The sequence below is a fragment of the Pungitius pungitius genome, chromosome 11, assembly GCF_949316345.1.
Source record: "Pungitius pungitius chromosome 11, fPunPun2.1, whole genome shotgun sequence".
Taxonomy (NCBI): domain Eukaryota; kingdom Metazoa; phylum Chordata; class Actinopteri; order Perciformes; family Gasterosteidae; genus Pungitius; species Pungitius pungitius.
Genome location: NC_084910.1, coordinates 17,938,947 through 17,966,560, shown reverse-complemented (window position 1 = coordinate 17,966,560; position 27,614 = coordinate 17,938,947). Strand labels below are relative to the sequence as shown.

The 27,614-nt window shown below is 47.5% G+C and overlaps 5 protein-coding genes across 9 annotated transcripts in view; 2 read left to right on the top strand and 3 right to left on the bottom strand.

The window, feature by feature from the left end:
• Positions 1 to 2,331: 2,331 nt before the first annotated feature.
• Positions 2,332 to 3,578, bottom strand: LOC119197950 (transcription factor HES-5-like). The gene is made up of 3 exons (XM_037454686.2): positions 3,534 to 3,578; positions 3,295 to 3,390; positions 2,332 to 3,194 (listed from the first exon to the last, which is right to left on the bottom strand). Exons 1-3 carry the CDS (start codon positions 3,576 to 3,578, stop codon positions 2,637 to 2,639), a joined length of 699 nt encoding a protein of 232 aa, XP_037310583.2. The 3' UTR covers positions 2,332 to 2,636.
• A 4,438-nt stretch (positions 3,579 to 8,016) lies between these two features.
• Positions 8,017 to 13,423, bottom strand: pbx2 (pre-B-cell leukemia homeobox 2). Of its 2 annotated transcripts, XM_037454678.2 has the most exons (8): positions 13,179 to 13,423; positions 12,447 to 12,520; positions 11,522 to 11,766; positions 10,680 to 10,870; positions 10,289 to 10,424; positions 9,903 to 10,044; positions 9,244 to 9,335; positions 8,017 to 8,895 (listed from the first exon to the last, which is right to left on the bottom strand). In XM_037454678.2, exons 1-8 carry the CDS (start codon positions 13,421 to 13,423, stop codon positions 8,815 to 8,817), a joined length of 1,206 nt encoding a protein of 401 aa, XP_037310575.1. In that variant the 3' UTR covers positions 8,017 to 8,814. The 2 variants fall into 2 exon arrangements, with proteins under 2 accessions (XP_037310575.1, XP_037310576.1); XM_037454679.2 differs by lacking the exon at positions 9,244 to 9,335.
• On the top strand, positions 12,445 to 17,231 carry LOC119197948 (G-protein-signaling modulator 1). Of its 4 annotated transcripts, none has more exons than XM_037454683.2 (6): positions 12,445 to 12,587; positions 14,348 to 14,448; positions 14,887 to 15,348; positions 15,636 to 15,801; positions 15,978 to 16,219; positions 16,328 to 17,231. In XM_037454683.2, the coding sequence occupies exons 3-6, from the start codon at positions 14,917 to 14,919 to the stop codon at positions 16,466 to 16,468; spliced, it is 981 nt and encodes a 326-aa protein (XP_037310580.2). In that variant the 5' UTR covers positions 12,445 to 12,587; positions 14,348 to 14,448; positions 14,887 to 14,916; the 3' UTR covers positions 16,469 to 17,231. The 4 variants fall into 4 exon arrangements, with proteins under 4 accessions (XP_037310580.2, XP_037310579.2, XP_037310581.2 ...); XM_037454682.2 differs by having other exon boundaries at positions 12,445 to 12,629; XM_037454684.2 differs by lacking the exon at positions 12,445 to 12,587 and adding an exon at positions 13,434 to 13,554.
• Positions 17,232 to 18,898: 1,667 nt separating this feature from the next.
• On the top strand, positions 18,899 to 23,332 carry dnase2 (deoxyribonuclease II, lysosomal). Its single transcript, XM_037454681.2, is given in 8 exon segments — positions 18,899 to 19,257; positions 19,820 to 19,917; positions 20,105 to 20,276; positions 20,868 to 20,949; positions 21,099 to 21,263; positions 22,644 to 22,765; positions 22,767 to 22,863; positions 22,961 to 23,332. Coding segments are annotated over 8 exon segments (1,134 nt in total). The 5' UTR covers positions 18,899 to 19,230; the 3' UTR covers position 23,332.
• Positions 23,333 to 24,696: 1,364 nt separating this feature from the next.
• rgl2 (ral guanine nucleotide dissociation stimulator-like 2) overlaps positions 24,697 to 27,614 on the bottom strand; it is a 14,650-nt gene continuing 11,732 nt past the window's right edge. Inside the window, 7 exon segments of the mRNA XM_062565551.1 lie at positions 24,697 to 26,145; positions 26,302 to 26,416; positions 26,504 to 26,731; positions 26,821 to 26,914; positions 27,023 to 27,057; positions 27,059 to 27,110; positions 27,200 to 27,321. Of these exon segments, the coding sequence (XP_062421535.1) occupies positions 25,964 to 26,145; positions 26,302 to 26,416; positions 26,504 to 26,731; positions 26,821 to 26,914; positions 27,023 to 27,057; positions 27,059 to 27,110; positions 27,200 to 27,321 (828 nt within the window). The 3' untranslated portion in view covers positions 24,697 to 25,963.

Here is a 27,614-nt window from a genome sequence, read left to right as displayed (position 1 = left end):
TAGTTCTGCAACACAAAGATTTCACATTTTGACTTTTTTTCGTGTGTGGATGTTTGATAATAATGAACAATAATAATAACAACAATGAACAATCATTTTTTCCCAATGAAATGTGGTCACAATGGATACAAGGTGTGCTTTATCGTTTTACTTGATAGCACACTTTTCCTTAGTAAATGTACCCAAACCATAATACAATACAGGGAAAAGGGGGGTTTAAGTGACTTTGAACGTGGCGATGGCTCAGATTTTCATGCAAAACCATCTCTAGGGTTTACAGAGAATGGTCCGAAAAAGAGGGAAAATCCAGTGAGCGGCATGTTGTGTGGCCCAAAATGCCTTGTTGATGTGAGAGGTCAGAGGAGAATAAGCAGACTGGTTCGAGATGATGCAAAGGCAACTCCAATAACCACTTGTTACAACCAAGGAATGCAGAATACCATGAACGCACAACACATGGAACCTTGAAGGGCTACAGCAGCAGAAGACCGGCGGTGCCACTCCATTAGAAGATTAAAAACGTTGCCTGGTCTGATGAAGTCTCGATTTCATGCTGCAACGTTCAGATGGTCAGGATTTGACGTATAAACAACATGGAAGCATGGATCCATCCAGCCTTGTAACGGGTTCAGGCTGCTCCTGCTGCTGCTGCTGGTCTGATGGTGTGGGGAATTTTTTTCTTGGCACACTTTGTGCCAATTAAGCATTTTTTAAATGCAGCAGCTTTCTTGCTGACCACGCCCATCCCTACATGACCACAGTGTACCATCTTCTGACGGCTACTTCCAGCAGGAAGATGTCACAAAGGTCATCGCAAACTGGGATGAGATTCACATCACGTGCAACTGCGTGATGCTATCACCTCAGTATGGACCAACATCTCAGAGGAATGTTTCCAACCACTTGTTGAATATATGTGTATATACACTTTGTCCACAAGGTTGTAAGTTGCGTCTTTCTCAGCCATATACGGGCACGTGCCTGCGTCTTTGATGTGAAATATACTTGATACAAATGTAGCCAAACATTTTTTAAATGCAATTTGATTAACGTGTCACACGAGTAAAACTAGATTCTATTGTTCCCTCCCGGAGACGCCGCGTCATCGCACTGAAACAACCGAGCAAACAAGTTCTCACTAAGGAATATTTAAAATAAAGGAATCCAGGGGGGGGGGGGGGTCAGCCTTGGTGCGTGATCTGCATCTCAGTGAACCAGTGTGTGAAAAGTTTCTGCGTGGGAACCCGGCCGCTCGCAGTACTCCACACACGTATCATAATGGAGCACTAATACTAACAGGTAATAAAAGCGCAAACGGGCGCGCGTCGCTCTCTTGTTCCCACGAGAAAGCGACCGAGACGCGGCTCCCATGCTCAGCGGTGTGAAGGTGCCAAACACTGTCGGAACGGGTGGTTTGCCAAACGTAAATGAACTAAAGTCCCACTTTCAATAGTGAACGAGCCATCAGCTCCGTTTGAATTTGTGTTATATGTTCAAGTAGAAAAATAACCTCTTTCTAAAATGGGAAACGGGATTCTGGATCGTTGTTTATTAATATTTAACCTCTGTCTAATAAAATAAAAATAAAACTGAATATAAACTCTGGGAATACTTCATCATTCTATGTATTGATTTAATGAACTCTGTTATAGTGGTGTTTTTTCATTTTTGTTTAAAAAAAAACAACTAAAATCCTTCATCTTTAACCAAACGCCCCTGTGAGTGTGACTGGACTTCAAAGGGCGTCAGGAGGTGTGAAGACACGTTTTGGCTTCCTGTGAACTTTACACCGGACACGCGTGGAAAACCAAGGGCCTGTGAGCAGTGGGGGGGGGGGGGGGGGTAATCAATGCTAATTACTCTGACAACACGCGTGGACAAGAGCTGGAAGGGGTTTCATATTATTCACCGTCATAGTAAAGAAAAGGGACGTGAATATAAATGAAGATGTATTTGTGAAATATGACAAATTTAACACACAAGAAATCATGTAACAAGGGGTTTTATTTTCAGAAACAGCCTCTTAAATCGTATGTGAAATACCTTGTCAGGGATATAAGCAAAATATGGATGGTTCAATGATTTAATTTGCTTCCTTTTTTGTTGTTGTTCACCGACTGCTCCAGGGGTAAACTTTATTATTATTATCATCTTTTCAAACAAATCGGCCTGCAGCTCGCAATGACGAAATAAACGAGTATGATGCTTTTGAAGGTCTTTATTGCCATATTTAAAAAAGTCTTACAATAAGGAGAAATCCTGAATAAATTATTGTGCAAAAAAACAAGATATATATATATATATATATATATATTTTAAATGGTTAGGGTTAGAATACACGTTGTTGATACCTGCATTGATACCTGCAGACATCATGGCACAAAGTGGAACACAGCAGCGGTCCCACCTGGACCACGTGACCCAGCCCGCGCGTGTGCCCGGCTTTCGGGGGAGTCAATGTGTCGGCAGCAAAATAAAGTATCACACATACACGTTATTACATTATTTACAGGATGCCGCGGGTGAACGTCGACGTTACGAGTTGTGGTTCCCGGGGCATTTCGGGAGGGTAACGTTGACCCCCAGCGAGCCGTCAGAGTCATCAAGTGTCGTTTGGGTCGCGGCCTGCATGGCGATCAGGGCCACGGCCTCCAAAGGGCGCGGTTCACCGGGCCGCTCCGGGACGGGCTCTGTTTGCCAGCTCGTCTCATCTGCAGGGACTTCTGTGTCCGAACCCTGCGGGTCGGACACCCGCAGGGTTCGGAGGCGCCGGTGTGCGGCACGTGCGGCCTGTGCTTGGACTTCTGCCTCAGCGACCGCAGGATGGACTTTGTGTGCGACAGAGAAGAGCTGGAAGACGCGCGCGCGTCCCCGGGTCTCGTGTCCCCGGGTCTCGTGTCCCCGGGTCTCCCTTGAACACCGGCAGCGGGGTCGGAGTCCGGGTGGCCCGCGACAGACGCGCCGAGCGCTGCTCTGAGCCACGGGCCTTTGCCGTCGGGCTCCAGGAACCGAGCCGCCGTCTGCAGGCAGCTGGAGAAGCCGTCTCGGAAGGTGTGTTTCTGGCCACGGCCCGCGTCAGCACCATCGGAAGAAGACGAAGAAGAAGCGGCCGCGGCAGCAGAAGCTCTGGTCTTCTGCAGGAAGAGGACCGCGCGCTCGAGTATCTCAGCCTTCTCCACTCTGTGCTGCGCCCCCTGCGTGAAAGCATCCGTCTGAGTAAATGCAATCTGCTGGCAGTACGAGTGCACTTGCACATAATGGTGAAATCATGTCACATGTTTTGTTGTTATATACCAGTTGTTGTGGCTCCTGAAGCAACATTGTCCTCAGACGCTCCAGACTGTGGTTCATCCTCTCCCTTCGACGTTTCTCCATCTGAGATTTCATGAACTAGAAAGAAAGAAAAACAAACTGTGGGGAAGTCGCAAATGAACAGAGCATGTCATGGAGAGTTTCGTAGTGGCTGGGATCCATCTAGACGCCCAATGAACACACTTTGAAACGTGGATTGTTTTTTGTTTTTTTAATTTTACCTTTCTTTCGTTCATTGCCTCGTGCGTCTGCTGTAACAGTTGCATTGTAGCCCGGAGGTCGAGTGCAGTGGAGACCGGTCCAACAACACGGAACAACTTATAGGCCAATGTGGCAGGGCCCTAGATGACACCTCCAAGCCTGGACTCCTCCTCCCTCCTCCCTCCTCCTCATCCTCCTCCTCCTGCCGCCACCCAGCCCTCCTCTCAGCTCCTCCATCCCAACGCTTTATTTCGTTCACACTATTTTGAATTGAATTGAATTCACTTGGCTCATTCGAGGCCTTTATTTTACCTTCTCGCAAAAGAAGAAGGAGAGGACACAAGAAAGAAAACCCTACATATAAAGAACCATGCATACAATCAAAAGGAAAATATTAAATTAAATTAAAAAGTCACAATTTGTGACAAAGCAATCAGGAAGGGCGGGAAAAAAATAAGCAATTCACGATAGAAAAAATTCAAAAATAATCTTGGTTCTGCACAGATTTTTTGTTGGACACGTGAGTATTGTTATTTTCTTTTGGTTCTCCTTTATTATTAGTTTTCCGGTAGTTTTCTTGGTAGTTTTGTTGTCGGTTAGTGCGTAAAGACATTTGCGTGGGCCGAATAAGATCCATCCAATCCATCTCTTCTGCTGGTCGACCCTCCTTTTACTTTTGTGGTCAATTTGACCCCATTCAATGTTTAACGTCTCTAAATAAATACCTGACATCATTTCTTTTGTTTCAAATTTTATGACTTTGCCTAATTTAACGGGGACAACTGGTTAACGAGGGGCTACTGTGAGACTGACCACCTGACCAGCAGCCTTCTAAAGCGTTCATCTTGGTGCTTTGGGCCCTTTATTGTTGAAACTGAAAATGACTTTGAAAGAAAGATTTTCTGTCAATGAGGTTTTGTCACAGCTCCTTGATCATGTGACGTGGAGGAGAAGGTGTCTGAGACAAAAGATGATGTTCAGGAGGACCCTGATTATGAGGCATCCTCCTCTGAGGAGAAGAAGATTATCATTGTTGACCCTCCTGATGTCTCTCAACCACCAGCAAACACTCTGCCCCCCCAAAAACGTAAAGTTAATATGGTCCGTCTCCCTCACATGAACCACAGGTAGACTTAGTGATTCTAATCTCACCAGAATGTGAGCTCTTCATAACACCATCAATCGAAAAGGATCGACTTGAGATGCCAAATGTATTTAATTATAATAATTTTCTGGGTGTTTAAATCGCTGGGGTCAAATTGACCCCGATGGTAAAAGATGTTAGTAAATTTGAAGGTAACGGGAGGGTTAAAAAAAAAAAAAAACGGCAACATCTTATTTCTTCGTTACCGTAACGTCTGTTACTCTTTCATACGTTTTCACGTCTCTCTCTCTCTCTCTTTACTTCTCTGTGTGCTCGCGTGCGGCATGTGCCGACACCTCGGCGTTCACACATTGTTAGTTGCTCCACGGGGGGGGCTGGCTGGCTGGGGGGGGGGGGGGGGGCGTCGAAGGTGCAACAAGTTAACACGTTGAACAGCTTTGACACCTCCGCGTCACAAAGGGCCGCGCGTGCCTTTTGGGCGTCTGTCTCGTGCCGGCGCCACAGCTGTTCGACGTTTGCTCGTGGAAACCCTTTGATGTTGCCAGGCGACCGTGGGGAAACCCGAAAGACGCACGTGGTACCTTTTTGAAATAGTAAGGCCCCTGCAGAAGTAGACTTATTGCCAGCCACGTGACGGCTGGTAGGAGATTGTTCTGGGAGAAGCCGGTTGATTTAATTAAAGGTATATCAAAAACACATAGTTAAATATTTAATGCTTACTCAAACATGAAATATAGCAGGACTTTTACTGTATGAGTGTTTTGTAGATTGTGTCTTAGCTGTTGTACCTCAATAGAGCATGATTACAATAAAGGACAACTGAAGTTGGATGCAGAAAAAACAATATTTTAATGTCCACTTATACATATCATGTCACTTTTTTTGAACAACCAAGAGATGCAGACAGTCCAGGTCGACGCTTCCCCCCCCAAAGAGAGACTCACAGGCCTCGCTTTATTCCCCAGAGTGAACGTGTTGATGATCCCTGAAAGGCTGACGGAGCCGGAAGCTCCTCCCACACTGCTCACAGGTGAAGGGCTTCTCTCCAGTGTGAATCAGCTGATGCCTCTTAAAACTGCCTCTTCTACTGAAACTCCTTCCACACTGCTCACAGGTGAAGGGCTTCTTTCCAGTATGGCTCCGCCGATGAGTCTTCAAAGCGCCTCTTTGATTGAAGCTCCTCCCACACTGCTCACAGGTGAAGGGCTTCTCTCCAGTATGGCTCCGCCGATGAGTCTTCAAAGCGCCTCTTTGATTGAAGCTCCTCCCACACTGCTCACAGGTGAAGGACTTCTCTCCAGTGTGAATCAGCTGATGCCTCTTAAAACTGCCTCTTCTACTGAAACTCCTCCCACACTGCTCACAGGTGAAGGGCTTCTTTCCAGTATGGCTCCGCCGATGAGTCTTCAAAGCGCCTCTTTGATTGAAGCTCCTCCCACACTTGTCACAGGTGAAGGACTTCTCTCCAGGGTGGGGCTCACAGGTGGACGGGCCTCCTCCGTCATGCTCTGAGGCGGTCGAGGCGCAGCAGTGTGGTTTCTCCACAGTGTCGGCACACTGACGTGGATCCACCTGCTCCCTGTTGAAACTCTCCTCACCCTCCCCACGAGGTCCTGCTGGATTTGGGGACGTCTGTTGGGAGGTAAACATGTTTCAGACAAATAAAGATGGAAAAAGTGTCACATGATAATTGGTGGATCCCAGGAATCGTACCGGAACACAAATATTTCACAATAACAAAGGACACCGAGGATGTGCTCATGTGCAGGTTCATACTCATATTTTGGGGTTCTACTATAAAATGTATACTTGTATACCAAAATCTCCGTTTTGTCTCATTCAGCAGAAGTGGGTTGCTAGGCAACAGCTCTGGTTAATGTTTACTTTCTGTCAGCTGACCATCTTATGTACACTGTGAGTGCACGGAAATGAACAAGAAAACGTTTTCATTTAAAGCTGTGAAATGTTCCGTCTATCTACTACAATACCCATGAGCCTCTGCTGAGACAGAGGATGGCTACAGGTTCAGACAGACGGTGTGTGAAATATGAAATAAGAGATGTAAAAATGTTCTAATAGATACAAGCTTGTTTGTTTGTGGACTGAATTCACTAAAGGCTCCATTACACAATGCCTCATTTACATATTTATTTAAACATAACGTTTCAATACAAAACCTGCTTGTCTATTAAATGTTTTTCACTATATATATATATATATATATCTGTATTCAAAGGCGGTTTTCTTCTAATTAGTTTTATCCCCAGTAATCTCCGCTTCAGTAGCTCTTGCGTCCACCAAACTGTGCAAGCTCATTCCTCCCTACATTGAGCGTTTTGTTCAAACAGCATTCATAGTGATACAAAAATTGAAATAAAAAGACATTTTAAAAACCCTCTGTAAAAACATTTGGCTTGTAAACTAAATAACACGTGAATTTGAAACCTTGATTCACCCAAAGTCCAGATTCAAATGTGTATGTGGATTAGCACAGAATGGATAAGAAAAGGCCCAACTTGCATTTTTCAACACACACGTTTTGAAAGATTTGTCTTAATGTGACCAAAGGGATCGAACTGGGGAAGGTTCCTGCTGATATCCAGTAGTTAAAGTTTACCTCTAACGAGCTCATCTCGATGGTTGTATTTTCTTCTGTTAACATGAAATAAAGACAAGACAAACAAAACATGAATAAACAAGAGCAAGAAAATCCAAGTCAGACACACAGAACTCTGAAAGAGAATTCACAGGCTTTGTTCCCTGCATGTTTATGTTGTGCATCTTTCAAATAACTGCAGTCCAACAATGAATTAAGTTCGATTCAATTAAATATATTCAAAAGTTTATAATGTTTATTTTATCATTGAAGAGAAAAAGTTTACCGTAGAAAATGTATCATGTGCATACGAATCAAAATGTGTTTGTTATCAATAAAGCCAAAAGTTTGATAAATCCATCCCTCATAGAGACAAAAAGTACAGAGAGATCGTTCATGACTGGAGGAAACTCGTTTCTGCTCTTACCTTTTGTCTGTGTCGATGAAGTTTAACCTGCCAGGTGATCCGGTGTCTTTTCCTCACCGAAGCTCAAAGATGCATGGATGGTTTCCATGGTAACCGTTGCCAAAGGTGGTTAAAAATAAACTATAATTTCAAAAAGACTGAAAACTGAAAATGACTCACATATACAGTATAGTATATATGTCAATAAAAACTAAACATTGACTCTAAAAAATATAAATTGCAGAACAGTGTACAAATGTTTATACTATACATGCTCTGTGAAACGTGGTATCACATTGTGTTACAGCGGTCTATTTTTTGTATTTATTTTGTTTAAATGTTTTTCTTTTTTAAGTTACTTCTAGAACATATTTCCATGAAACACAGCGTTCCCCGTCTGGTTGTGAATACAGAGAGTCTTTATTGTAAAAGAGGTAGAGAGAATACAGGTGTTTCACTGTACAGAAAAGAACAGCACTGTTGATATACTCATTCAAACCACGGATATGGACTCTCTCACACACACACACACACACACACACACACACACACACACACACACACACACACGCACGCACCTCATCCATCTTACAGGGACACATGAGCCCGGTAGAAAAAGAAAATCAAAAATTGGACAAAACAGAGAAACAAACGCACAAATCTTTGGATTTTTCTCTATTCCTCTCATTCACTAAATGCATTCTCTCTTATTGAAGGGGTAAAACGAAAATAGTTGTAGCATTAATAATAAAACAACAATAATATTAATAATTATAATGATATAGTGTGCTAAAAACAATAATCCCGTCCTTCTCTTCACACCGACCACAGACGCACACCTCAGTAACATGTCAAAATTAGTGGAAAACAAACCCTCCAAACCTGATAATAAAACCGCACCTGCATGCACACACGCGCACACACACACGCACACGCACGCACGTGCACACTCAGACACACACTGGCATCCGTGCATTCAGCTAAACATACTAATGACCCACGTTGGTTGAGCGGTGAGGAAAGACGAAAACACAACTTACATTTAAAATAGTCAAACCAAACAAATGACGTACAAAAAAAAACAACTGCAGCCAAGTGGGAAGTGTGATATCATTCTTCTGTCTTCTTTGTTGTCGCCGCCGTCGTCGTCAACCATTTCCGTCGCCCGTCACTCTGTGCCCGTGGGCGGGGCCTTCAGTCCGAGTTTTCCGAGTGGTCGCTGTGGGGCGAGGCGCCGTTCGGGGGCGAGTTTCGACCCTGCCAGTTCCCGTTAGACTGAGAAATGGAAACGAGTGTCAGACGACGTCCTGATCATTATTCAGAAAACAACCGCTGGAGATCACATTCCAGAAGACTAAAAATTAAACGTGCATCACTTAAAAACCTTTTGTTTGGTGCTTTTTTTAAAGTTAAAGTTATGTTTTATGGGCCCAGAGCCCAAAGTTACCCGCTACATGATTTTTTTATGAGATGAAGCCTATTTGCGTGTGATGAAAGCCCCGACGCGGCGTCGATAAACGCTATGCTATGCTAAGCTATGTGGCACGTGGCCCTAAATTTGAGTCCCCGGCTGCCTTGTCATGTAAATACATGTGTAACTGTCTCACGAGGGCTCTGAAGTACCTGCGCTCCAATTTGGTAAGCAGACTGCTCGCCGTTCACAGGTGGAACCCCGAGGAACAGGTCAGCTGACCCGGACAGAAAGGACCCAGATCCTTAAAGAAGATACGAACCAAACGGCAACCTCAGTCAGTTTCAGTGTTTTTGTAGCAGTGCCAAGAACGTGCTATTAAATGGAATGGTGGAATTGTATATTCTTTACTATAGAGCACCATTACATGTGAAGAATCAAAGGGGATCGAAGGCTAATGAGGTCTCTAAAAAGTCATGTGTGGGTGTGAAGCATCTTACTGCCTTAGCTGTCATTAGGAGTCATACACTAGCCCATGAGCTAATTTGAACCAGAAGTTAACTTAGCTACAGCAGGAAAACGGAGGCTTGTAAGTTACTGAAATGAAAAACATGGATTTTTTTTTTTTTTAAATGAAGTTATACCAATTGTTTGCAAAACCTATTTGGCATTTCCATTGATTGCAAAGTTGCATTTGTTCACTTCCTTGGTGCCTGATGGAGGCTTTTTTTCACTCAGCCTTGGGTTATGCATTGTGTTGTATTCAGCCCAGCTTTATATGATTGACAGGTTCGGGGACTTGAATGAGTCAGAAGAAAGGCGCAATGGCCTGGAGGCAAGCAAGTTGCACACCGCAGCTCTCCTTCGGTACCTGTGGAGTTGGGGGTGTGCGGGGAGTCGTCCCCCTGTCCCCCCACCAGGGCCGTCTTCATGGCGTAAAGGTTGGCCTCCTCTTGGAACTTGCCAATGTTTTTCTTGTAGCGGATTCTTTTGTTGCCGAACCAGTTGCACACCTGGAAACGCAATCCACGCTGAGCATTAAATCATTAAATCTCACACATGTACAGTGAATGCTTATGGATGCTCTTATCAATTCATTATAAAAAGGCAGTGCATTTTGCTTAAGAGCATGAAAAACACGCTGAACACAGCTTTAGAAACATTGAATGCTCCCCTTATAAATGTTCTCAGACCGCCAGAAAAACGTCACGGCATCACCAAGCCGCTCGTTCCTCAAAGCATGAACTCTGGTCTCACCTGAGAGACGGTGATTCCACACTGCTTGGCGAGATCCTCTTTGGCTTCTTCGCTGGGGTACGGGTTGGACAGGTGGGAGTAGAAATACTCATTCAGGCCCTCGGTGGCCTGCTTGCTGAAGTTGCGCCTTTTGCGCCTGAGGAGACACAAACAAAGGTCTCATTCAGATATACAGGTTTAAATGGGTACTGTTAATAGTATATCTTGTTGGTAGAATACGCAAAGCAAGGGTTGATTTATTCTACCTTTTTAAAAAAAGCGCATTTCAGCATCACAATAAATCTAGAACAGAGGACCAATCGGAAATGAACTAGCGAATTAGTCTTTCAACTAAGAGGTTGTTACGTTAGATTGTTTTTATGCTTTTAAAAAAAAAATCCAAGCCCATTACCTGGCATCGAGGAAGCGGGACCTCAGGATCATTACTGCCTCGCAAGTGCTCTGCTTCAGCTGGGTCTGGATGGTGCTGAACTTGCGGTGGATGATGCCCACCATGCGCTCAATCTCCCGCGGAGTCACGGGCCGCGTACGAGACTGCTCCCTCAGCAGGTTCATGACGTGGGTGGTGAACTCGGTGCACGCCTGGGATGGAGGGGGCACATCAGACCAAGAATAGTGAAGGACAGAAATGCACAAAGCAATGCAGTAATGTGTATTATTTCATGTTGGTCGGATGCCGTTCATGTGATGAATATTACAACACAGCGATTAGTAGAGAAGGACACGTGACAAGAAAACGTTCAGAAAGTTAGAAGCTTAGTGTTGCTATTCTTGTCAGTAAGCATGTGGCAGGTCTGATATGTCCCACGGGAAAATGCAATGACCCATGAAGCAGTCATGTCTTGTTGCTTTATGTTCTACACGTGCAGCACGTTCCCTTGATGTTCAAGCAATAATCAAAAACGTAGGTAAAGAATGGTAGATTTCCCAACAGATATGAAAATGGGTTAAAAAAAAAAAATATATCACAGTCAGGCTTTTGTTTAAGTGTGTCACTTCGATGTTCTTAAAAAGCCAGATGTCATAAAATGATATGGATATGGAGCTCATACCTGGTGCATTCTAATCACAAACACAAAGAGAGTAGTGCATTCCCCATGAAATGAAAAGAGAGGTTATGTGACTGCACCCTAGACCAAACATGCCATTGGATGACGCTTCTGGCAAGCAGCTTTAGTACAAGCAAGCGTGTACGGACAGTGTCAGCGCTCGTCTCCTGTTGCGACACGGTACCTGCTCATACTTCTCCAGCTCAGTGTGGTAGATACTGCGAATCTGGCTCAACTTGCTTTTGTAGTCGGAGTGCTCCAGCGAGCTGTCGGGGGACATCCCTCCCGAGCTGGTGGCCGCAGACACGGCGGCGGCGGCGCCCCCGCCCTTCTCGGGCCCCGCCACACCCTCCGCCAGCAGCATGTTGTCCAATCGCACTAACTGGGGATCCTGAGGCTCGTCCTCTTGGGCGTTCCTCATTGACAGGCCTGTCGATAAGACAAATGTCAATTGGCTTTGGGGGTGAGGAGTCAACAGCAGATTTAAAGCTCTAAAAATACAGTCAAATTAAACTTCTGCTCTTTGAATACCCTCCGCATCTGCCATTCCCGATTTGGAAAATGGATTATTAATTACTTAATAATAGTAATCACCATGTTATTGTGCAACACCCTCATATCCTGTCTACAGCCATCATTTTTGGCGCCGAGCGAAGTGCAGTTTTGCTGGACTTAAGGTAAATGTGACGGTAACATTTATACAGCGTCTTTGCAAGAATTTGCATATAAGTAGGCCTATGCATTTGAGAAAACAGCTTGTTTGTTCAACAAAGGATCATGTCCCGTTTTTTTTAAACGAATTCAGCAACCAAACCCAACACAGCAAGTACACATAAAAGCAACCAGCTACACGTATTGCATTGTTCTGTATGATGCAGCTGCTCAGGCGTATCTCTATAATGACGCCGGTCTCCCTGTACATTTCTTTTGGACATGGCACGTAGCTACAACATATTAGTGTTAGTCACTGACGACCAATAACATCATCTAATGTGCGTTGCAACGCTGCAACATTTGCACATCAAAACGCAGCAAAATGGGTTTATAAATGAATGCAAGACGGCAGACAGACAACATGAAAAAAAATATATTTTCTAAATTAACGTTACCGGTTTTTTCCTTGATCTCGCACAGGACGCTGAATAATGCAGGTTTCATCCGGTGACAGTTCAGCGCATGTTTCCTGTGCAGAAAGAAAACAGCGTGACTTGGGGGACGACATTAGCATAACATGCTAATTGCGAGACGGGGTACAGAGTGACGAAATGCAAATTGACCAAAACAAAAACAGAGTGAGTGGTCAAACAACAGCTACTTTAGCGGTTAGCCGTTAGCTCCTGACAAGCTAAATGCATGAAATCCTGATCGTATGCAACGTTGTTGAATAGTAAACTTGGTCGCATTTTAATTTGGTTCCCGAATAATTGTATGTGAACGTGTGCAGAAATCTACCGTTGCCCGACCAACGTTTTCGTTAGCGCTGCCTGCTAGTTGGCTGTTTATTGTAGCATTAGCTAGCCCGCCTCGGTTGACGCAGCCTAGCCAGCTAACGACGGCGGCTAACGCTAAGCTAGGATTGAGAGCGACGCTGCTAAAAGACACAGCGCTAATGTTACGCGTTGGTAAATTACAGCAATTAGAACAACTTCATACCAGTCAGAACGGATTATAGTGAGATCACTTTGTTGTCGTTGGCAAGATTTGGCTAATTGGTTAGCTATTAGCTAAATAATCTTAACAAAAGGTTGAGGTTCACGAAACTTTGTCAACGCGAGTCGGAGTCGACAAAGCGGAAACAAAAGCGTTGCAGCTCTGATAATGAATAGAAAGCGTAAACTAACTTCGCTTGTGCCTCGTCCAAACTTTGGTCGGTGATGGTCATTATCTGCTGCAGTATGTCGCCGATATCCCTGCGGGTTTCGTGTCCGTTTTCCGTACCCTCGAGGCCCGAGTCCCCCCCGTCGGACCGATGCTGGGAGGGTTGGTGAACCGAGTTGAGAGCGTGCATCCCGGGGTGGCCGCTCAAGCCGAGTCCCCGGCCGCTGGAGGGCCCGTTGCCCGTCAGAGGCGGCTGCTGCTGCAACATCTTCAGCGACGCACGGTGGCGACGACTGCTGCTGCTGCTGCTGCTGCTGCTGCCCGAGCGTGTGCGCGCACAGACAGCCCAGCGCGGGCGTCGCGCGAAGCAGAGGGTCCCCTAGCGATCGACAGGAAAAGGTACAGGCCGGGTCCACGCGCCGCGCGGCGTTGAGTCCGCCGGTGACGTAGCACCGCCGGGTGGGGTTTAACCACAACAACACGACATTTGCCATGCATTGAAAAAAAAGAAGAAAAAAAGTAGTATCGTTACAACATAAGTACAACTAGTGTCAAATTAGTGTGTTTCATTGAGTAATATGATCAACATCAAACTATATAGGATGGGGATGATGTGATCAATTGTTTCACGTCTATACATGAGTTGTTTGTTTTTTTTATGTCTCCGGTGCACCGTGTCAATCTCACTTTGGACCGCTTCTCTCCTTCGTCTCACACTTCTCGTTCTCGTTTTAGCTGCAAGTCAACAGGATGTGTGCCAAAACCACATCAGTGTCAGAAGAACCGTGCGCCTGTTTCAACACGTCGCAGCCGGGTCTGTCGTCAGCAAATGAGAAGCACTTAAAGCAGCAGCAGCAGCTGCTCTGGCGGCTTTGAAACTTCTCCTTTTTTTGGTGCGTTTTATCCAAAAACAAGAAAACTGTTTCCCCCCCCCCTGGACCACGCTTAGATGAACCAGAATGCCCCACGGGTTCTTTCTGCTTTTCATCAGTAACGTGTCACAGTGGCGCGCTGTGGCGGGCCGCATAAATAAGGGTGGGCTGTGGCAAGAGGAACAGGAAGAGGAGTGAGGAGTGAGAGAAGGCAGCAAGGCAGCAAGGCAGCGAGGCAGCCAAAAGGAGTGTGAGCCTGGCACGTCGGCGCGTGCAGCTCCTCATTACCGTGGGTTTCTTCTTGTTTGTTCTTCATACAGTTGCTGTCACGACGAGTGACACGTCAGAAAATGCTGTGCTGCGTCCGTGCTGCATTTCGACGGGATGATGCTTTGAAGGGACAAAGTTAAACAAATCAAAGGTAAGAATGAAATCCTTGAATTTTCTCAGTGACAAGACAACCTTACTGGCAAAAACAACACACAATACAGTGAACGTTTGGGCAGAGTACAACATAGACCACTAAGCGACACGCGATCGTGCTGTCACACACCTTTGTTGTCACAAGGGTGAGTCACGGAGGAATTATGTGAAATGCATTGTGATTTCCTGGCTTAAACGTCTGCCGTCAACACGTTGGAACCTGCCGAACTGGTTTCTCAAAAATGTCTTTGCAAGAGAGAAAGAAAAAAAAAAAAAAAAGAGAAGAAGACGTTCTCTAGCAGGTCTCACGTCCACTCCAAGTGACTTTAGAAACGGTGTGATGTTTGTTTTTGAGCGTTAACGATCAGCTCCTCAAAGTCTGTGACGACACATGATCTCTGAACTGAACCCCGTTCCCCGTGTGCCCTCTCGTCAGGGGGAAATTAATCAGAGATCACTCGTTGAAATGGCCGAAGAGGGTCTGCTGGAGCGCCTCCTCATCACCGACGCCCGCCGGGGGGCCGCGAGCGCCGAGGCGGCTCCGAAAGGGGAAGCGGAACACGCGGGAGGGGACGAGAGCGAAGGCGAGGCGGCGGGCGAGAAAATGTGTTCAGAAGTGCAGAGAGGCGCGGAAAAACCACGAGAGGACGACCGGACGGGGGAGGCTGTTGTGAAAATGAAAGAAGAGGAGGAAGAAGAAGAAGAAGAAGAAGAGGAGGACGACAACAACGCAGGGCATGGTGAGATGATGAGGCTCAAGAGTAAACCTGAGGAAGCCACTGACGCAGTCACAGAGGATGGAAAGGCCGCTCAAAAAGACCCTGCAGTGCAGGTGAAGAGGTTAAATTCCTCCCAGCAACCACCCGAAGGGACAAACCGAGAGAAGGATCCTAAAAAGGTTCGTGGACTTTTGCTTTTAGTATTTAGTACCTGAGTGTTCGTAATGTTATTGACTTTACCAACCAGCCACCATGGGATGTACCAAACCCCCCCCCCCCCCCCCCCCAAAAAAAAAAAAACATGTCAGGGTGGAAAAACAGCAGGTATCGTTATGTATGAGGGAGTACGTAGGAGTCGAGCGAATTATTGTGCCGACAAACACCCCCTCCTCCCCCCCCCCCTGCCCCCGCTCCCTCTCCCTTACTCTTCTTTTTTCTTTCTGCCACCTACCTGCGTTCTCCTCAGGCTCACCGGTTAACTCCTGACTTCCCGGAGGCCCTGTACGAGCTGCTCTGCACCCTCCAGGAGGGGAGACGGCTCAACGACCAGCGCTGCTCCTTCCAGCTGGAGGGCGGGATGAGGCGGAGGAGGTGCCACTCGGAGCCCAACACCTCCAAGCCGGCCAACAGAGGTGTGTGTGTGTGTGTGTGTGTGTGTGTGTGTGTGTGTGTGTGTGGGGGGACGGGGGGGGGGGGACGTACCCGTTATTCTGTGACACGCTGAAAACGACATGTTTTTCCCCAACTTCTCTCCTTGAGGTCTTCTTCCACGTGACCATCAAAGCTCTTTTTCCTCAATTCTCCGCAGTTGTGTTCTCCTCCATGACTTCGCTGCAGAAAGAGGAGTTTTTCGACCTGCTGGCCACGTCTCAGGCTCGCCGGCTCGACGACCAGAGGTCGCAGCTCGAAAAGTCTCAGCCGGCCAAGCCGAAATCCCGGGGCTTCAGGGGCAGCATAAAGCAACTGTCTTTTGCGAGGAGGCCCCCGCCGGCCCCGGCCCCCGTGCCCGTGCCCAAAGAAGACCTGTACAATATGATTCTCACGACGCAAGTAAGCTATCGCATTATTTACTAGAGTAGAGATTCTCGCCGAAGGGGAATCTTGTGGATTCATTGATTTTCTCCCCCCCCCACCCCCTCCCTTGCCTCCCGCCCGCAGGCCCAGGGCCGCCTGGAGGATCAGCGCTGCAGGGCACCCGGCCCCATGGACGATGAGGACTTCTTCTCCCTGCTCCTGAGGGTCCAGGGGGGCCGCATGGACGAGCAGAGGACAGAACTGCCATGCATGCTGCAAACCTGAGATTGGACTACCGCCCCCCCACCACCACCACCACGCACCCCCCTCCCCCGAAACACGTGGAAGCCATCCAGTATTGCAGCCTCTCTCTTTTTTTTGGTCTATTTTGAAGTCCCAACAAGTTTTTTTTTATTTTTTTTATCTGTTGTTGTTGACCCTGATAGCGCTTGGTCTTCGGGGGAAATGTTTTCTGTCTCTTGATTGTTTGTCGCTGCTGAAAAAAACGCTAATGTTGGAGCTTTTTAATGCAACTCGCGAGACGTTCGTGATGAGATGTTAAGTTTACGGTCAGTTAGTCTTATCGGAGATCAGCAGATTCGCCTTCATATCCCGCCAACCGTTGTATTTTATTGAGTGTGTGTGTGTGTGTGTGTGTGATGAGTGGAAGGATTTTGTGCGAGTTCCCGTTGTTGTTGTTGTGGCGGCGGCGGCATTCTACTGATCTTCATAGTTTCTCCTTGTGTGTGTGTGTGTATATACAGCCGACGTTAAACCCACCGGGGATGGTGGTGTCGAGGAGGTATGTGGCTCATTCTCTTAACGGGGGAAATAAACAAAATGTTGATCTGAGCCATTTGCATTCTCTCCCTTTTTATTCAATTTTGTTTACAAAGGCAAAATAGATTTAAGTTGCTCTAGTGAGGTCTTCATTCTCATTTATTTAGATATATCAAACACAAAAGCCTGTAGTTGCAAACATTTTAGGGGTCACAATAAACGGGGGAGTGTAAACCCCCCTTTTTTCTTTCCCTTTTTTTAGTAGGAATCGTCATCCTCTTGCTCACAAGTGGCATTCCCACAAACTCGTTTTGCATCTAATTCCAAACCTTCAAGAAGAATGACTCGAGAGAGCGACGTCTCATTTTCAAAACGAGTGCGACAGAGATAAAGGCTTCCCTTTTTTTTCTTCTTCTTCTTCTTCTTCTCTCTCTCCGAACACAGACGTTATCTCTAAGTTCCTTAGTTCTGTCGTTTTTATTGACAGTCACACCATTCCAAAGTCAAAGGGCAGATTTACACATTTATTGTGTGTTTTTATGAAATATTTATTTTAGGGCTAAATTAAAGAACCATGTGACTAGTGTTGCAGGAAACTGAAGATCACGCTGTGTATCGATGCTGCGGTTAGAAAAGCTTTTCGTAATCCAACTTTTTTTTTTTTTTTTCTTCAAATTTTTACCAAAACAACGGGGCCTCCAGAGCTTCTCTGATGCTTGTTTCGTCTTCTCTCGGCTCAGGGCCGAGGTTTCTGAGGAAGTCCCGGCCGCTCTGCATCAGTAACGTCGGAGCCGTCTCACTTCCTCAAACGGAGTTAAACGTATTTCATACGTGGCGGCGACTCCTTCATCAACGCCTGCAGGTCGAGGTCCACGTTAAAATGAGACGCCTCGTCGTGAGTTATTAGAAGCACCTGAATGTGGCTTCTGAAGGCGATGTATTTTGGTTTAATCATAAATCAGGGAGGGATCAATTAACTTATTACTTAAAGTTTAAACTTCACGCGAAAGGTCAATGGTTAGAACGCATTTCCTGTTTGTGGTCACAGTGACATTATTCTGTCACGCAACCTGCTTTTTCTTCTTCTTCTTCTCGGCCTCGGCTCCAAATTATCAAATGGTATACAGACAGATATACATTTGAAGAAAAAAAAAGAAAGAACCGGAAGAGAGGAGATGAGGAGGAAAACAAAAAAAAACATTGAACAAGATACAGAACACAAAGATTGTGAAAGAGTCCAAACCGGAAGAAACAACTACTAAAACAGAAAAGTTATTTTAGGATGGACATGCAACACCTCTGCGTTGGGTCAACGTGTGGTTTTAATGTATCTGGCATCGACCACGTCAGCATGCAACACCTTTTTATTATTAAGGTCGACGTGGAGTTTCTTCTGGTGTGGAGGCTTCAGGAGTGTTTAGATCTGTGTTAAACCTGCCCCCTCACTTACTCTATGGTAAAGTTTCAAAGGCTTTTCTGCTCGAGACTACGTACATAAAGGGAGAAAACTCTGAAAAAATATTTCATTTCAGGGGGATTAAAATGATGGTAGGTTTTTAATATTTGAAAAATTAGATGTGTTAATATGGTATAGCTATATCCTGGCTCGATAGATCATATCAAAGCAACTTATATTGAATCACTTTAACATGATATTATTGCATTCATATGTATTCAATTCATTTTAAATAGTAAATATAAATAAATATTATCATTCGTCTATTCGTCTACTGTACTTCACTACTTCAATTCTTAAAGTTTTAATCTATTTTTATATTTATTCCAAATGTAATATAGCGACGCCTACTTTATATTTATGTATTCAGATACTTTGTACATAGTGGTACTTTCTATTCTCTCATGTAGCTGTGTTTTTCAGACCTCGTGCTGCGTCAATAATGAGCCAGATTTTTTTTTTTTTTTGCGTAGCCCCGCCCACCGGGTGACGCCATTGGTCAGTTAAATGAAATCAAGGTATACTTCAAAAGGCATAAGCCACGCGCGAGGAGCTATCGAGCGTTTCACATACATCATATATTTCATAAACTGGGTGGGGTCGTTTCAAACTTTTTACCGGCGGCAAAAGTCTCGCCGTGTGAACCGTCAGCAGCTGTTGTCGAAGGAGACCACGTGACGTCACCTCCCCCCCCCCGTCCTCGTCCCGTGGTTCTCAGGCTCCGACTTTATTAAAGAGGATGTAACGCGGGCGATGAAGGTGAGACTCGCTGAGGATTTCGGATCCGCAAGCACGACTTTGAGCGGACGCCATGGAGGAGAAACGCATGCAGCCGCAGGTCGGTAGAAGTGGTTTTAACGACGGCGTGCCGTTACCGTGAAGTCCCCGCAGTGACTTTATAGAGACGAGCTGCGCTGTAAAACCCACACAGCATCGGTTTTTCTGCTGGGACTCACCCTGTTCACGCACAGGAGGAACTTCCTGATCGTGTTGACTTGTTGAAGTGCGTTTACTCCGCAGCAGGTGCACGCGTGCACGCGTTTGACGCAGGGTGTGCAACTTCAAACGAGGGCAAATGTCCTTCTCTCCACTTAATTTATCACGCACTGAAATGTTTCTCGTTAGTTACTTTGCGATTCACATTCGGAATGCAAAATTAAAATGTAATATTTGATACTAAGCCGCCAACAACAATATATCAATCCGCCTCTAACGGCTGCAACATTAAAGTGACGATTGAATCAATAATTATGATCCAATATCATGACATAAATGTATTACTTTCACTTGATACTTTAGTTGAAGCTGTACATCAGTTCCATGTTTTTAAATCATCAATGCATTCATACAGTAGTCACATACGTAACAATGATGAATAAAGGTCTGTCTCTTCTTCTCAGATGCTTCTGATCGTCTCCCTGCTGATCCTCTGTGTGCCACCAGGGGGCGACACCTCGCCCATCACCTGCTACAACGACCACGGAGAGGCTGTGGATTGGTAATTCACCCACAGCCATCTTCTAACAAGATGTGTCCCCGGCTCACTGTTTGATTGCCACGAGCTCCTTTTGTGTGACTCAAAAGGAGCCGAGTGGGACGTTTTTTTTAAACCATAATTTGACCGAGCCGAGCGCGCGGTGTCACTTCCTCAGACGCACTTCCTGTCTTCGTTCTCTGCGTGTTAGGTTCTACGTGTACAAGCTGCCTAAAGATCCTGACCCGCAAGCTCCCCATCGGGGTTTGAGCTACTTGCTGCTGGAAAGGGGGAGCGAGGGATGGACCAACGGGACGGGGTCAGTGAACGACACGGCGGGCGCTCTGGGCAGGACGGTGGGACAGCTGTACTCGCGGGGACAGGTGCGTCTCCACCAGGTGTCTTCGTCGCCGGGGCCCCGAACGGGAGCAAAAATACGGGATCCAACACAGCCTTGTATTGGACTGTGAATGGGAGTTAATGGTCAGGGAAACTCATGAAAGACGATATACATTTCCTTATTATTTTAATGTGAAAGGGCCTCGCCAAAGTCGTGCTTCACTTTTTAATTAGACCGGACCCTAAAAGGCAGATTGTAGAGAAGAAAAACGACCGAATCTGAATCCTCATTAGCTTTTTGCCACAATGGTTGTAAATCCTCCTGTGGTCCTTTTTCTTTAGCCTCCACAATATAACAAAACTCATCATTTTGCCAAAGAAAAGTCAGCGGGCGACACACTGTGGTTTTCTTTCATCAGCGGATTTGATTCAGTTTTGCCAGCTTGTGCTGTTTCCACTTTAGACTTCTCACTTTACAAATGAATAATACCAAAAAACCTCGGCACGTGAGATCCGATGAAGAAACGGGGGGGAACCGAGAGTGACTTGTTGACTGTGGGCAGAAACTGGCCTGTGAAGGCATGTGAAACCGTTTTTCGTGGCGTTTGTCCCCCCCCCCCCCCCCCCCCTCACAGAACGCCGACGTCGCGTACGTCCTTTACAACGACCAGAGTCCAGCAGGGGGCGCCGACAGGAAGGGGCGGGGCCACACCAAAGGTGAACCTGCCAAAGCGTCAAAAAGTGACGTGAAAAACATTTCCTTTTTAATCAACCTTCGCCTCACACCTTGCACCCAAAAGTGTCCCCAAAAGTGTCCCTACGGGTGAGTTTAACCCCGCGTCGACCATCTTCTCTGCTTCCCGCAGGCGTCGTCCTGCTGGACGGGAAGCAAGGCTTCTGGTTGGTGCACAGCACGCCTCACTTCCCCGCCGTGCGAGGGGAGGGACGCTACTACTACCCCGACAGCGGCGTGAACAACGGCCAGAGCTTCATCTGCGTCACCTACCCGCTGCAGCGCTTCCAGGCCGTCGGTAAGACCGCCGCCCCGGAGGCCCGGAAGACGCACCCGGAGCGCTGTTTTAATGATTTATTGTTATATCGTTGGATTAAAAAAAAAGGACCCCGTGCGGCTCGCTTTGACGGTTCATTACCTTCTGACTGCCGTTAAGATGAGTGGATTCAAAAGGAACTCCTTTTAAAACTCCTAATTTATTGGTAAATCATTTTTTTTTTTAGTTTAATGGAGAATAGAAGCTGTTTGTAGCTTCTGGAATGTGGGTCTACTCCCAGAAAAAGAGGTGTGTGTGTGAAAAAAGATAGTCTGTAAGATTAGTGAGGTGTACTGGTTGAAATGACAGGTGTAAAGCAAACGCTATTATTTGCAACCCTGTCTCATATCTCGAAAGGGACTCTTTCCCACCCCCTCCCCCCCCTCCCTGGTACTTGATAATCCAGTCAGGCGTTGACACGACTACAACAAGATGATGCAGATCCCAGACACCAACAGGAGTCATCGCCACGGTGACCGTGCAGTCCCACTCGCCGACCCCGAAATGGGCACAGTTGCCATGGCGTCGTCAGGGGGTGCGAGGGGAGGAGACCAGGGGTGGGGGGGAGGTGGGGGTTGACGCTGTAAGATCGAGGTGTGTTACCATAGAGACGTCGGCCTTCACACTGCGGCGCGGCTTTGCCTCCATCAGAGAGCGTCGAGGGGGACGCCCGGCGATGTCCGTTTGATTTTAAAAGCCCCGCTCGGCATTAAGGGGCAAATTCATTAGTGGAAGAACTGCGCGTGAGTTGATAGATACCTGGGTTACTCACTCGTATGTAGTCAGAAATGCTGATATGCTGCTTGTTTGGCTCGACTACTGATGTTTCATAAACTACACAGGAAGTAGTTTAACGTCAACTGTTTTAATGGTCGATTTATCCGGACAACAGGTCTTAATCCCCATCAGCAGCTCTGTGGTTTGAATCCGACTCAACAGGCTCAAAGTGACAGTTATATTATTGACCAAGTTCAAAGTATCCAACGTATAGAAAATTAGAACTCGTCAATGTTAGAGATCAGCGGCGTTATTCCTGTTAATCGCAAGGGGGACCGTAGTCGGAGAGTCATTAAGATCCATCCTCTGGGTACCATGAACATAAAATGATGTTTAAATGAGTTTTAAGACGCCACTTTTGGAACAACGTTTACCAACCGGCTGCTGTCAGAATTGTCTAAATGATGTCATCCCTCCATCATCTGTTGCCGTGGAAGTTAACGACGTGCCTCTGCGTCAATGTCGGCGAGAAGGCTGCTCATTTCTCACACTCGACCCACGTGGGGGGGGGGGGGGGGGGGGGGCGCTCCGGTGCGCCGCTCACGGCGTTTGCCCCAAAATCGTAATTTCCGCCGTGTGCCACAGGGGAGCAGCTTCAGATCAACCAGCCCAACGTGTACGACTGCCACGTCCCCGAGTCCTTGGCCTCCGCGGTGCCCTCGCTGGCTGCCGTCTGCGGCAAACGGCGGCCCCGGGGTCGCGTCCCCCCCCCCCACCGAGACGGCGTCCAACCGCAGCGTGACTCTGACCTCCAAGGGCGGCACCGAGTTCATCAGCTTCGCCAAAGGGGCCTCTTTCGACCGCGGTACGGACCCTCGATGCGGACTCTCCTCCTGTGGTGATGGCCAACTGGAATGCAGGCCGCTAACGTCTCGTCCCCCCCCCCCCCCCTGCCTCCTCAGACCTGTACCACTCCTGGGTGGCCCCCAGCCTGGGGTCGGACCTCCTGGTCCAGTTCTGGGTCCGCTCGTCGGGCGTCCTCCCCTCGGACTGCTCGCTGGGCTGGAAGGTGCTGGACGTGACGCTCCTCAACCCGGGCTCCACGTTCACCTTCAAGACCAGCCAGGACCACTCCAAGTGGGCCGTGAGCCCCGGGGCGGCCGGCCCCGCCGGGGGGGGCGGCTGGGTGTGCGTGGGGGACATCAACCGCAACGAGGCGGAGGAGCGGCGCGGCGGGGGCACGGTGTGCCTGCGGGACCCGGCCGTGTGGAAGGCGTACCGGTCGGCGGCGCTGGAGTGCGAGTCGTGCGGAGGGGAAACGGGGCAGTGCTGAAACCCCGCCGGGGGGAGGGGGGGGGGCAGACGGTCCTCGGGAGGGGGGGGGGGCTCGCGTGGGGCTTTTAAGCTAAATGTTTGCACACATTGGTCTGATTCAAACGTTCCTACATCTCTATCTGCGTCCGGGAGAATGCGACGTCTCGTTATTCCAAACAAGCTCCGCCCATTTCAAACCACAAAATAGTACCCCATCATTCACACCAGGCTGATTGAGGAAATGTGTTTCTGGGGCCTTAAAGGCACAGAAGTCATTTGACTTGTTCAAATTGATTATGGGATGCTGCCGAGGGTTCCTGCATCCTCCTCTTTGAACTGGATGCATTAGGAACCAGGCCGGAGGAGGACAATTAGTCAAATCTGGCAGGAAGCAGACGGCTCTGAAATACGGTGTTGGTTTAGAAAAACACAAAAAAAAAAAAAAACCTCAAAGCGCCACTTTGAATTGAAAAGCTTTTCTCCGAGTGTCTTTTAAAACCGCTGGGTATTCTTTCAAAAGGAAACAAAAAGTCCCAGCTGCCTCACTGACTTGAAATGGGTCTATTTTTAAATATCCAGTGTGTGCGTTCCCGGGCCAGATGTTGGTTTAAAACACCTTTTAATATCATTTTAACGTGATCAAGATGCAAAACAAGGTCCAATGGATTGTCTAATCAACTTCTCTTCCATAAGTGTATCAACACGTTTTCTTTTTGTTATGTGCCCCCACATTTCACAGTGGCGTCACGCTCTTTTCATTGCGCTTGGAGGACAAAGATGCCGGCTGTCTTTCAATCTGAATAAAATAAAACCAATCAAACAAGAGGTCGTTGTTTCGTCCTCTGGTTCCACGATGGGACTCTTTGACACGCAGACTGCCGCTTCAATTTTTCAAATATTCCCGGGACCCGCATGTATGCAGAGTGGAACGTGCTTCACTGCACACCAGTCAAAGACAAAGAGATTCATACAAAAGTAAATTTATTACCACAAAAATAGGACATCCTGAATGTAGTGCATAAATAGCTTTGACGTGAGAGTCGCGTACATTCTAACGCAAACGCGTAATGGATGATGTGCGTCTTGTTGGGAGAAAGGCACTAAAAAAAACAATCAGCGGAGCGGCGTGGCGCTGCCCCCCCCCCCCCCCCCCTCCCCGCGTCATCCGTGATTACCCAGAATCCCTCGTGCTTCAGCCCGGCAGGAAGGCCTCAACAGCACCGAGCGGATGCACCCGGAGGTCACAAAGTCCAGAATAAGAACAAACAGGTGATTGTGTGTGTGTGTGTGTGTGTGTGTGTGTGTGTGTGTGTTGAAGATGTGTCCCGCTGAGCTGTGTAACCCGCAATGATTTAAGTGCGTCTCTGTCGGGACGTTTAGAATATTTTTGTGTTGTTTTTTTTTTTTAGTTTTCCTCATATTCTTTCCCTCAAATTTCAGATGCTTTTTAGATGGGGAAACACTTGAAGCAAAGCCACCCCATTTGAAAGTGCTTACGAGGGGTTTATTTTTAGTTTAGTTTAACCTCTGGCCACCAGGGGTCAGAAGAGGTCCAAAGGATTTCAATGAGTGCTGATGAACTGACTCCAGTTACCTTGTTGACATGGAACAGCTGCCAACACCCACCTGAAGAGGAAGTATTTGCCTGGAGTCGAATTCCTGTCCGTACGATAAAATAATAAATAACTTTTTTAGGTTAGTTTGGTCCTAAGCAGCCTTTAAGAAAAACAGCTGTTGTAATTGTCTCCACTGGCTAGTGTCTAACTGCGGGGTCTGCTGATTGCTATTGAAGCCACACGCGGGGTTTCTCTGAGCTGCTGCTAGTTAGTGAAAGCAAGGAACCCTCGAGGAAGTTTACAGCGCTTTTAAAGGGCCAAAATCTCTACTGAGCTGCAGGGAGTATTTATTATCTCACTGTACTTAATAACAGCAGCCAATTTGAGTGAATTAATGAACTGTTAAAACGAGGCAACTAATGCAGCTTTGAGTGTAAATCAGTATCTGCATGAGTCAAAGCTGAAATTTTTCCTCTTACTGTCCGGAGACACGTGCTGGCCTCTTTAAAGCGGAAAGCTTGCAGGTATTTAGAGCATTTTGTCCCTCCTCTGTGAATCAAACAATTTGGAAAAAGTGGACCCAGAGCTCTTCGCCAGTGTAAACACGGTGTTAAAATACAGAGGTACAAAATATATAAATATAAACAAAACACATATTATGCCGCATTTGACAAGCTCCAGTGTGTCTTTGGGGCCTCCTCGTGTGTGCTGGACCTGATCGGCTCCTTATATCTAGATCTCATTATGCATCCTCCCCATTTAAAACAAAAAAAAACAGCTTTCCCTGATCCTTCAGCAGCGTCTCAGGCTCCGACCAATCAAATGCGTTTCAGCATTTAGAAATGGCCCACCACAGCAGGGGATCATTTAAAAAAAAAAAAAAAAAAAAGGATCTTCCTAAATCGAGTGCTACCCGGACCACGACCCGAGAGCCAGCACCGAAAAAAGCACCCAGTTAAAGGCTTCCATTGCTCTTGAATAGTTAATGCATACTGTTTGAAAAGGAGGAGAAAACGGCATGTGTGGAAGGCCACGTTCACCGAGGCCACAGACAAGGTCGCGTCGAGGGGGGAGGGGGGGGGGAACCATCGGACGTCAAAATAGTGTCCTGACCAGTCTCCTTCCCTTGGCCTTGATTCGAGGAAACGTGGCGCTCGTCTCCGTGCTGATTGGCTGCGAGCCCGGGGGAGCGCTCCCGCCTTTCCTCCGCAACAGGAAGTCCACGCTGGACGACGACATGGCGTAGAAGACGTTTCCTGTAGCCGGGATCGCCAGCTCTGCGAGACGGGGGGGGAGACAAAGAGAGACAATGAAAAGGTCGATTCTCCACCACGTTGTGAGCTTTGTTTGGGTGACAGAGAGACGCCATGAGGACGCCGCCCGAAGCGCCGCTCCACATTTCCAGCAGGTTGCCGGACGCGCCGCGTCTTTACCTTTTGCTTCCGGCAGAAGCTGGATCAGCTCGTATCTGGACGTCTGTTTGGGGTCCTGGTTGTGCTTTTCTAAGGCCGAGCTGATCACGGTGGGGGACTTGTCGTTGCTCGTGACCTGGAGGGGGGGGGAAGGACAACAATGTCAAGAGGACGGCGGGATTTGAGTTTTTGCAGGAGTCCCGCAGCGGTTTGAGGCGGGTACCAGAATGCTCCGGTACAAGTTCCCGTCCTGCAGGTCCATCCGTATCCGGATGATGCGCATGTCGGGCCCCGACCCTTGGATGTTGTTGGGGGGGTTGTTGCCGCAGGAGACGGAGCGGCGGTGCGACTTGGCGGGCGCGGACGGGGTCAGCGCGGCGGGGGTGGACTCGTTGGTGGAGGAGGGGGACGTGTCCACGTCCAGGCAGGACACGGACGGAGACTTCATGTGCTGCGATGGGAAAATGAACCAAAAGGGGGGATTGTTTTCCACCTGCGAATCCTCCTCCCCCCCCCCAAAAAAAAAAAACCCCGCGTTACCTTTGTGAGTTTGGAGAGTAGATTATTGACGGGGGAGGGGAAGTCAAAGAGGCTGTCGCTGTCGCCGGTCAGGCTGCTCCGAGAGGTACTCAGGCTGCAGGGAGACAACGATTGAGCCCACGGGCCACCTGTAGATTCTTTCAATGTGTGTGTGTGTGTGTGTGTGTGTGTGGGGGGGGGGGGGGGGGGGGGTATAGCTTACTCCGGGCACTGCGTGATGACGACCGACGGGGGTAACGCCGCGGGGGCTGGGCTCGCCGGGCGCCTCAATCTCATTGGACAGCCTGTAGCTGAGACGAGGCAACGTTTCAATCGTTTCATCGGCCTCACAAACGCACAACGACGCAATCATAGACCTGTGGTGTAGTGTTTTTTTTACCTCTCCGCCTCCGTCAGCGACGGCACGCTCTGGTACCACCGCGCGAAGGCCTCGTCGGCGGTGAAAACGCAGTTCTTGCAGGAAGACTGCAGGAGCCGGATTTGAGCTAAAACCTCAAATTCCTGTTAAGAGCGAGGCGTGTCGCCACAAAGTTTCATAAAGCAAGAAAAACAAAGAATTACATTTCTTCTCTTCTTTCTCCTCCTCTCTTGGATATGAAGTTACCTGCGCTCGCTCTTATCTCCAAAAAAAAAACCCGATCCCACGCATCTCACTTCTCTTCTGCTCTCTAACGGGATCACAAACACTTCTGCAGAAACTTTTCACCCCCCCCCCCCCTTTAATCTCGCACTCACCCTTCTCCTTTGTCGAAGTTGATGTAGCCGTTCTGCAAAGCGAGCGACAGGATGTCAGT

Bases quoted from the DNA above. Each gene is read 5' to 3' on its own strand.
- pbx2 (XM_037454678.2), bottom strand. From the start codon at position 13,423: ATGTTGCAGCAGCAGCCGCCTCTGACGGGCAACGGGCCCTCCAGCGGC. The intron at 10,045-10,288 runs GTGAGACCAGAG...TTGCGTTTCCAG, and splicing joins GTGGAATCACCGTCTCTCAG to GTGTGCAACTGGTTCGGCAA. The intron at 8,896-9,243 runs GTACTTCAGAGC...TCCATTTCTCAG, and splicing joins CTTACCAAATTGGAGCGCAG to TCTAACGGGAACTGGCAGGG.
- LOC119197950 (XM_037454686.2), bottom strand. From the start codon at position 3,578: ATGCAACTGTTACAGCAGACGCACGAGGCAATGAACGAAAGAAAG. The intron at 3,391-3,533 runs GTAAAATTAAAA...CTTTCTTTCTAG, and splicing joins AGGCAATGAACGAAAGAAAG to TTCATGAAATCTCAGATGGA. The intron at 3,195-3,294 runs GTATATAACAAC...GCTTTCACGCAG, and splicing joins TTCAGGAGCCACAACAACTG to GGGGCGCAGCACAGAGTGGA.
- LOC119197948 (XM_037454683.2), top strand. From the start codon at position 14,917: ATGGCCGAAGAGGGTCTGCTGGAGCGCCTCCTCATCACCGACGCCCGC. The intron at 15,802-15,977 runs GTGTGTGTGTGT...AATTCTCCGCAG, and splicing joins CTCCAAGCCGGCCAACAGAG to TTGTGTTCTCCTCCATGACT. The intron at 16,220-16,327 runs GTAAGCTATCGC...TCCCGCCCGCAG, and splicing joins ATATGATTCTCACGACGCAA to GCCCAGGGCCGCCTGGAGGA.